The following is a 10,315-nucleotide window of genomic DNA, read 5'->3' as shown; positions in this document are numbered from 1 at the left end:
ATCAGTGTGTGTCATTTCCCTCCGTTTATTGAATTACATCAGCGTCAGGTTAATATAGTAACGTCTCTATATATGCATAGTGGCCAGTTTATCCAGTCTTTGATTGACCTTACATCTGTGCAAAACGATTCCTCATTGCTTGAAGTGATATCCACCTTTGTCAAGTGAGTGAGAGAAAAAATACAACCATGAAACATGGAATTAGCAATTCTGACATGCAAAACTGTACAAATGATTACAAAGCATTATCCTGAAAAAAAGAATGAACTGAGATGAGCATGAGCACATATAAATGTGATTTCTAAGAAGTTGCTGAAATGCAAAGACATTTTAATTTTACTGGAGGTTTCCACCCAAATGTCTTATTTCCATTGCTGTTGCTTACTACAGATGAAGTGATACTACAAAACGGAGAACCTTTTAAAAATTAATCAAACTAACGGAGTTTCCCACTTTATAAGAAGGAACAGAATCTGGTGCAGAAATCAAGTCGTGAAGCCTGCGTGAGGCGGGACTGTGCAACTCACGATTCAATCAACTGAAACTGAATAAGGAACAAAGTGAAGCCTGTGTCGCTTATTAAACGTGTGACTTCTGAGAAGTTTTAAACATTGATTTTTCCTCGGATGGAATAAACGCCCTTGGAACCACAAGAAACGCAATCTGACAACTACATAATGACAAATGCATCCTGGCGTTGTGGGAGCAGATTCTTGTAATAGATTTTAATGGTAAAGTTTAACCTTACATTTAATAGCAGTGGTGAATGTTTTAACACTTAACAGGATAAAATTACTGAATTATCCATGACAAAGTTTTCTGAAAATACATTTTTCCAAGGTAGAAAGAGCCAAACTATGTGGGTTAAGCAAAGTGCTTGAGTATTTCCCATAGTGTAACATTAGATGAAACCATCCTTTTGTCTGTCTGCAAATCTCAGATTACATGTTGGACCAGTTCCACAATTTGGATTTAATAGTTTCTAGATTGCAGAAATATGATATTTGTGTGCAACTTTGCTGATATTTGTATAGTTTCGGTCAATGCACGACGTACTGTCATCCGATAAAGCAAAACTGAAACCAGATTTTATAGTTAAAACACACTAGTAGTAAAACAGCTTGGCCTGTGTCTCACAAAAATCTTAACATTCCTGTTTTTTAAAAACAAAAAAAGATGACAAAAATTAAAATACACAAGGCAGCATCGTCTCATAAACCAAAAATAAAAGTCTGGAAGAAATGATGCAACTAAAGCTTTTTAAATGGTCGAGTATATTAAAATAATTTTTAAAAAATAAAAGCAATGAGATATTTTTTTCCACATATCGTTTATCTCTTCAATATTTCCTTATTATATATTATACTATACTTTTAACCTATGTACATTACAGGTCATGTTGGCTCACGGAAGGTTCGGATTACGTGGAGACTGGCGATAATGACAGTAACAGATTCCAAGACGTCGTCGTCTCAGAAAGCCTCTATAATTTCCTACAAATCTAGGACAGGAAGCGATAGATGAGGTCCCCTGATATCTGCGGCCTCTCATCCATTTAGCTGAAGTAACAAACGAAATCGCTGCACACATCACTTTTAAAAGCAAATAAAAAATATACATCATTGCGTTTTTTAGTGGGATTCTATAATGGAATCATCATTCCCATACGGTCCACAGCTGAGGAACAGAGTGAGGGACGTGACAGTATGTTCCACCTTGAAATGGCTGAATGAGAAATAAATAAAAGTTCACCCCTAACCCGGTCTATGTACAAACACCAGTCACTTTAACATCCAGACTTAACTTCCACTTTTTCCTCCAATCAGCTTCTGCGTGTCCTGGTCGCTCAAACATACAAACTCTCGTGTTGGTGTGGGTTCTCCTTTGTATGTTCCCCAGTGGTGATCCTTTATGCAAATTAAGTGGAAGGGGCCTGTAGCGGCTGGGTGCGACTCTATGGGAGGGGCAGACTCAGAGTTTGTTGTGATTGGTTCATTGTTGAGCCCATCATGTGTCCCACGCTGTGCGGTCTGTGCTCTCCAGTGAGAGGGACTTTGTCTTGTGCGGGGAGGCGGGGCTCGGCGGGCTGCTGAAGTTGGAGCTGTTGGAGGCAGTGGAGTGCCGGGGCGAATCAGAGTCCTGAAAAACAAAACCCAAGAAATATTGTAAGAACAGAGATGCTACGTACAGAATTTAGGAATCTTAGAAAGCAGCTACTATAATCATCTAGCCCTAGCGTTTTCCTTCAAATAGACAGTGACGATGGACATATGAAGCCTTTAATTACATTATCATTTGCAAGTTTGGGGTCAGTAAGATCTGTATTGTTTTTGAAAGTCTCTTCTGCTCACCAAGGCTGCACTTCTTTGATACAGCTAAAACTGTAATATTATCAAATATGATTGCAATTTAATTGTTGTCTGTTTGAATGTACTTTAAATATAATTTATTCCTGAATTTTCAGCAGAATTACTCACACGATCCTTCAGAAATCATTCTTATTAGGCTGATTTGGTGCTCAGTAAACATTTTTTATTCTTATCAATTTTGAAAACGTTTTTGAAAAAATTGTAGAAGAAATTGTAACTTTTTTCAGGATTCTTTGATGTGTAGAAAGTTCAGAGAAACGGGATTGTTTGTTCCAATGTAAAAGTCTTTAAAAAAAAATTAATTTACTGACCCCAAACTTTTCAATAGTAGTGTACGCATGCAATGAGTCTAAATACTGAACAAAAAAGGGTGCAACTAAAACCCAATTAACTGGGATCTCAATTTTTGCAGCTTTGTAACATAAGTTGGCTTGTAAACATGGCATACTTGGTTCAGAATATTTGACATGCCGATCTCAAGGGAATATTAATCAGGATAGTTCACCCAAATATTTCAATTCTTTCATCATTTACTCACCTTCATGTCATTCCAAAACTTTCTTCTGTGGAACACAAAAGAAGGTATTTTGGGAAATAAAAAATATTTTTTTGTTCAGTCAAAATGTATTGTATTAACAAACACTCTTCAAAACCTTTTTTGTGCTCTGCAAAAGAAATAGTCCTTGGAAAGTTTGGAATGACACGAGGGTGAGAAATGACGACAGAATATTCAGTTTTGGGTGAGCGATCCATTTAACTCACAAAAAATATAGAAACTGCAAAAATGTATGAATGCTAAACTACTAAAATCTAGCATTTTTTTGAATGTTTACATTATATAATATTGCACTTGTCACCCTGATGGGGCTCTGCCATGTCTACAAACCAAAAAAATGGTCCTTTAATCCAGCTGCATTTTTGAGAACAAAGCACTACAAAGTAAATAAAATGAGTTAAATGAACCTACAACACATAAAGACAAGAGCTCATCTTCAAAAACATACTCGTAGCCAGTGGTTCGCAGCTATCAACGCTTCAAAGCAAAGCTGATTTCCACACTCTAAGGCTTGAATCGCACTCTTTGCAAGTATATGAACGCAAACGCTTCAAGCTAAACAAGCTCGTAACAAAACGCATATATGTGTTGCATTCTAAACTTTGCCACAAGGGGCGCTACAGCACATCAGTGTAGTCTTCTTTTACAAGTTGATATGTTTATCAGTATTCACCTGAAAAAACTACACATTTGACACATTCATTTTACAGTAACTCTAGCGCCCCCTTGAGTACAAACCAAGCATTTTTGTACTTGCACAGAGTATTTTTCTAGTCCAGCTCTCAGACCCTTGTTTTCTCTAGTGGACACAGGGGGTGGCCAGCAGGAGCGGCATGAAGGTGAAACATGCGAATGGAAGCTTGCCATTCCCAACCGAAGCTCTCTGCTTCACCACAATCGCTCATGGGCAGTGAAGCATAAGTTTGTGAGCTTCAAAAATGGGCAGTGGATAATTGAGAAGCACTCTGCAGGGCTACCTGAGTGTGCGGATGACAGCAGGCGTGTGTGTGTGCGTGCGTGTGTGTTTCACTGCAAACGTGTGACGTTTACCTTCATTTTACTAAGCAGGGTCCTTAAAGCCCTTTTCAGATCAGGGGTCTTCTCCGAGGGCGATACCGCCTGCCACTGAGAAGGAAAGGGCAGACTGAGTGCCAGAATGGCTTCCAAACTTGCTGAAGGAGAATGGGGCGGCCGGGAGGTTCAAAGCGCAGCAGTATGGGGAGATGACGGGTGACATAAGGGGGCTATTAAGGGTGGATTGCTAAGGATTCTGTTGGATGTAGTGGAATGGGGCGGCAGGCATAAAGTGGCGTAAGCAGGTGGAGGGAACAAAGCACTAGGGCTCACTTGCTTTTAAGTGCTTTGGGGAAAATTATTACATTGTAAGTGTTCCACCTTTACAGGCCTAATGGGAAGGGATGGGGCAAGCTGCTTTTTCTAAGTCAGGAGGTGTGCAGAAATATCATACAGGTTTTATAACGACATGAGGGTGAATAAATTGTTTTTTTTAGTAACATCGATAAGAATACACTTTGAGAGGTCATTCATATTCAATTTCCAACTAGGAATCTTGTACAATAATTCAGATAGCACAAGACAGCATAAGCCTCAAATTTAATCATCATGGATACCATAGCTTGCTGGTCATGTGCCGTGACGTCCCTGCATAGTGCAAATTTGGCTTTGATGTGATGAGGTAATGAAGATACCACTGTCCCGATTCCTCCAACATGAAGACTCACCTCTCTATCAAACTGAGAGAGTGGCGCTTCGCCCACGTCCATCCCCCCTCCTGACGACAGCGAGCTCTCGGAGGGTGACGTCATGGTCTGGCGTTTAGAGCTGTAGCTGCTGCCCGATAGCTCTCTCCTCAGAGCACTGCCGTTCTGAGAGGAGGACCCTGATAGAGAGAAAAGAGAAATTAGTTAGGAATGAATCACACGGAATATGATAAATGTAAGAGCAAACATGTGTACTTACGCATTCCTAGGCCACTGCTTGCGCTCATGGATCGCCCAGGTTCGGCTCGGTTTTTGGTGATTGAGGGGATGCTGACGGAACCGCTGAACCCGGCTCGATTGTCCTGAGCACACACATTCCACAGGTTACACAGAGAAACACCACACACACACACACACACACACACAGAGAGAGAGAGCAGGGACACACAGACATGCAATGAGTGGGACAAACATGACTCAATGAAAACAAACTATGGGATTCGATATTGAGGTCTTTAAGATGGCATCAACATGTATATCAATACAGCATGCATTAATAACCTTTGACACACCAATGAATGTAGAGACTGGAGAGTTGTTTGATGAGATATGCTTCCGTTCAGAAGTTTAGGGTCAGTAAGATTTTTGAATGTTTTTGAAAGAAGTTACTTATGCTTGCCAAGGCTGCATTTATTTAATCAAAAATAAAGCTGAACAGAAATACTGTGAAATATTATTATTACAATTAAACGGTTTTCTACTGTAAAATATTTTCAAATGTAATTTATTCCCGTGATGGCTAAGATGAATTTACAGCAGCCATTACTCCAGTCTTCAGTGTCACATGATGCTTCAGAAATCATTCTAATATGCTGATTTGCAGCTCAAGAAATATTTCTTGTTGAAAACAAGAAGCTGAGCTGCTTAATATTTTTGTGGAAACTGAATTTTTTTCAGATTGGTTTAATGAACAAAGTTCAAAAGAACAGCATTATTTTGAAACTAAAAACTTAATAACTTTACTGCCACTTTTGATGTAATAAATCAGTCTTTACCTAATAAAAGTTGGGTTTTTTAATTACTGATCCCAAACTATTGAACGATGTGCAGATAGTGCACAGACCAAAAGTGGAGGGACTTGTTAAATAACCAGAAAAATGAGGTTGCAAAAGCATGAAATGGATATTCGGAGTTCAACAGAAGTTAAGCTCAGTCAACATAATACCAAAAAAAAAACACTCGCTCATTTTCTCATTTTCAAAAATTACAGTTACAGTGGGGCACTTACAATATAAGTGAAGGAATTTAAAGCAGAAATGTTGAAGCTTAGAATTTTCTAAAGACACTTTTTTTTAACACCTTTTCTGTATAGTACAGGTTAGTGAGCAATTTTTTGCACAGTAAAATCATGTTAACACATTTTGTTTGTCTTGTGGCTATGCTATTAAAACAACTAAAATAAATGTTTGTAACAATCTACATTGTGTCACAAATGCTGTCGATTGAGCTTAATATACTGAACCTAGAATATTCCTTTAAAGATGAGCATCTCACCATTGGTAAATCTCTGAGGATCTGCATTCCATCTCCAGGACCCATATGAGCCACATGGTTAAAATTCATAGGATTTGAGATCAACTTGTTCCTTTTCTCTGGATCTTTCAACATGTCTCTGCAATCACACACACAAAAGTTGGTTAATATAATAGCCCTATAATGAATATAATGATATTTCAAAATTAAAAAAAGAAAAGATACTGAACCCAGACCTAAAAAAAAAGGCATACTACAAATGTATCATGGACTTTGTAACCGTTTTATCAAAAGTACATCCTTTGAAAATGCTGATCAGCTCTGCTTGTATTTTTAGCATCGTAATACACAAATATGTGTGTGTGTGTGTGTGTGTGTGTGTGTGTGAGACACTCACCTCCTATGCTGCAGTCTATCCTCCTCAGGAATACGGAATAAGAATCGTCTCTTGTTGCTCATGCTACGTACCATCTGCTTCCTGCTGTTATCACACACCTCAGGCACCACCAGTTCGTCCCCCTCTAAACACACACACACACACACACACACATTATGCATTATCAGACATATTATTCAAATTATTCATTACATCAAACAGCACTACTAAAACAAAAAGGTTCAAACAACTACACAAAACATGAGCTATAATTCTTGCATTTGACTGAATTAGAGACAGTGCCGTTACCTGCAGTCTTGTTTCTGAAGTAGATGAGTCTGACCGTCTCTAGGCCCAGGAGATTCAAAGAGCCATCCATGTTCAACGGCCGGACCTGCACAGAGCCAGTCAAAATGTATTTATTTATATGACTCTTTTTTTTGTTAGTTTTAGTAAACAGTTTTCAGTCATTCTAATATGTTAATTTGGTGCTCAAGAAACAGTTCTTACTATTATTAAATGTTGAAAACAGTTGTGATGGGTGTGCAAGAGTCCTTTATTATAATTAGGCTACATAAGCTAACCTTTTTGAGAGGAATGGTCTGAATCCACTCCATAGTGTTCACATCAAACACATCCACTGCATTTTCACTGTAGACTGACAGGTAGGGGGCGTTGTAGCCTGCGAGATGTAAATCATCCACAAGGTCAATCTACCAAAACCTTTTCACAGCTGACCATTGTCTTGATTCTCTCTACTCACAGCAGGCGGTGGGCATCGCGGGCCACATCAGCTCCTGCTGGCGCGAGCGTCTGCCATGTGTGTCCACATACACTGCAATTTTGCTGAAGCAGAGCAGCAGTTCTTTATTGGAGATTTCCACTGCACAAAGGGCATCCAAGTTGTCTGCCTTAATAAACGCCAACGTGGTGTCATCTGGGTGAAGTAAGCTGACCGGATGGGCATCTCCATGCAAACTGTAGCGCATGAAGCCCGCTTGGTAGCCTACACATAAATGCTGGCTGAAGAACGTCATCCACTGGACAATTCCTGGAGCCTGAGATATAGAAAGGGCTGTTGATGTTGCTGTGTACGCTAGCAAAGATGGTCTTTGTGATCTAATGAGTATGAACACTATTTACAATTCGGCTACATATACTTGATTTGCAAAAAATGAGAAGGGTTTTGAATACTGTACATGTATGTCCACCAGATGACAGTAGCGAGACTTGCTCTTGTTAATTTCGTAGCAGGAGATCTGCCGTTTAATGGCAAGGCAGAAGCAGGTGCTGTTGCGCACCACACCAGACACCAGTGCCTGGCAGTTTTTAGTATCTGCCACCTTATTCTTGTCAATCTCCCTCCCATCGAACCCCGCCATGGGGACCAGACACACTTGTCGGTTCCTGCCTGAGATGACGGCCATTAGGTGCTCTGTGGGCATCAGTTCTACGTGATGCACTTTCTTAATGTCACCCACGCGAACAATTTCTAGCAGAAAAAAACAAAAATGTTCAATGAATGTTGGTCTTGCATTAGTTATTTCAGTTATTTTACTGGACATGCGGTTCAGCAATGGTAGTGCACTGTTTAAACGAGTCAAAAAAAGAACCGTTAAATTACAACCTTTAATATATTTGTGATCAGATGTCTGCTCTGATAAACAGGAAAATTTGAAAAAAAAAACAATGATTTATCTGCTTTTATGCAAAGAAAGGCAATTCACACTTAGAGGCTATCCTAAAAATAACCATTATCTGTCACTCTGACAGACTGGGTTCTACATTTTCCATCATGCTCTATTTTTATCTGTCATTGTTTTCATTCTCCCTAAAATTAAGTAAACGTCTGGCATTCCAATGCAATAGACTCATTTTTTCTGTCAAAATGATGGAAAGCATGTCAATGTTTTTAACATTAGTGAATTACAGAAATTTTACCTCAACTACCCTGAAGCGACCTGGTAGCTCATACATCAGACTTTCCGAGGTTTAAACCAACAAACTTTAAGTGACCAGTCTAGATTTTTGACCACTAAGCCACAAACCTTCAGTTTATTGGGCAATGAAGAAATAGGAGGATTAATGAAGGAAGTTTTACCGTCTTTGGTGACGTGGATTACAAACAAGCCTTCCTCATTCCCCAAAGCAACCCGTTCATGGTCTAAACAGAAATTGTGACAGTCCAAAAATTTGGATTAAACACTTGGTAAGAGTACCAGTATTTGCTCTTTGGCATAGTGTTGATATGACAAGACGAGTTTTGTGTGTCTCTGTACCTATAATAGCAGCAGTCTGGGTGGTTTTGATGAGAGGAAGGGTGCTGTCATACGCTTCTTTAGGCACGTACACGAAGCGCTCCTTCAGCTTGTTTTTCCTCAGGATGCGGTGCAGTTCATTCAGAGCACACACCCACTTCGTCCTCTCTTGCTCATTGTCGGCTAGGATCAGGATGCATGTTTTCTGACTGGAGGAGGCGGACAGCTGAGATGCTGTTACCTGTGGAATGAACGGAAAACAATGTATGAAAAGCAATACAAAACTGTCTTGAAATGAAATGACTAATGACTGCCTAAGGCTATAGTTAGTTCAGTCATGATTATTACATAATCACCTGATCGCTATTATTTGATCTGTGATATTTTCAAGAAACCATTGTGAGAAAAAAAATGCTGGATGAAAGAGGAAAGTGAAGAATTTAGGACAAAGAATAAATTGCTATTCCTATTCTACAAAGGCACAATGCAATTATTACATCAACACTGGAACTAAGACAAATGGCCAAAAATGGTTGTTTGTAACAGAACAGATCAGAGTTTTAGAGATCTGCTTTTGGTTATAACTAAATTTAGACAAAATGTGTAGTTACTGCATTTTGCATTTCTTTTTGTAAACAACAGTTTATTAAGTTTTATTTTGTGGAACAGTAGTACAAAAAAAGCAAACAGCTGTACAAATTTAAAACCCACCCCAACCCCCGGCAGACTCAAAAAACGAACAAAACAAAATAAATAATAAACACATTAATTAATATTAATAGATAAACAAATAACAATAAAATAATTTTTACAAAGATTTTCACGTTAGATCCATCTATACGAGAAGTAGAGACTTCCAACGAGACAACGTCCAACAAATACACAGTCCAGGTTCGTCCGTCCATTGTGTGAGGAGGACTCCAACGGCTGACCAGCACCTCCCTTGCTGCTGTGAGAGCAGCTAACAGTAAAGATCTTTGTTGGACGGACAAGGTGAAGTCCCAAAAGTCATTCATGAAAAAATGGCGTGGAGTCAAACATATCTCAGTACCCAACAAATATGATAGGACCAGTGAGAGATGAGTCCAAAAAGGTGAGAGAGAGGGGCACTCCCAAAGAAAAATGCAAAAACGTGCCTAAAACTCCTTCGGAACAGAGATCACACCTAGGAGAAGACAACAGATCCATATAAAAACGTTTCATTGGAGTCAAGTAAACCCCATGCAGCAACCTCCAATGAACCACACGGCGACGAGGGCCCCTAGAAGACAATTTAAACATACCCCATAACTGATCGGAAAACAAAACATGCACATCCTCATTAAGATCCCCAGCCCAAACAGCTGTAATAGATAAAGGTTTGCATGAATGCTCAAGAAGAAAGAGATAGATGACTGAAGCAGAGGAGGGAGACCCCTCAGAAGGAATGACTAGTCTGCGCAAAGGGTGAACAGGCAGCCGAGCGCTCCAAGGCACCCCATACGCCCGTAGGGCCGATCCAA

General features: G+C 39.5%; 1 protein-coding gene across 1 annotated transcript in view; it reads right to left on the bottom strand.

Moving 5' to 3' along the window:
* Positions 1–3: 3 nt before the first annotated feature.
* Positions 4–10,315, bottom strand: part of LOC306880267 (serine/threonine-protein kinase MRCK alpha-like) — a 62,637-nt gene continuing 52,325 nt past the window's right edge. The window contains exons 29-40 of the mRNA XM_079433699.1: positions 8,835–9,054; positions 8,657–8,719; positions 7,755–8,047; positions 7,319–7,613; positions 7,140–7,237; positions 6,865–6,949; positions 6,577–6,700; positions 6,201–6,318; positions 4,906–5,008; positions 4,668–4,825; positions 3,976–4,050; positions 4–2,139 (exon numbers count right to left, since the gene is read on the bottom strand). Coding sequence (XP_079289825.1) covers positions 2,008–2,139; positions 3,976–4,050; positions 4,668–4,825; positions 4,906–5,008; positions 6,201–6,318; positions 6,577–6,700; positions 6,865–6,949; positions 7,140–7,237; positions 7,319–7,613; positions 7,755–8,047; positions 8,657–8,719; positions 8,835–9,054 — 1,764 coding nt within the window. The 3' untranslated portion in view covers positions 4–2,007. The remainder of the gene's footprint in view (positions 2,140–3,975; positions 4,051–4,667; positions 4,826–4,905; positions 5,009–6,200; positions 6,319–6,576; positions 6,701–6,864; positions 6,950–7,139; positions 7,238–7,318; positions 7,614–7,754; positions 8,048–8,656; positions 8,720–8,834; positions 9,055–10,315) is intronic.

The sequence above is a fragment of the Barbus barbus genome (assembly GCF_936440315.1).
Source record: "Barbus barbus genome assembly, chromosome: 14".
Classification (NCBI taxonomy): Eukaryota; Metazoa; Chordata; class Actinopteri; order Cypriniformes; family Cyprinidae; genus Barbus; species Barbus barbus.
Note: the sequence above shows the minus strand (reverse complement) of the source record. Positions and strands in the feature narration are given on the sequence as shown.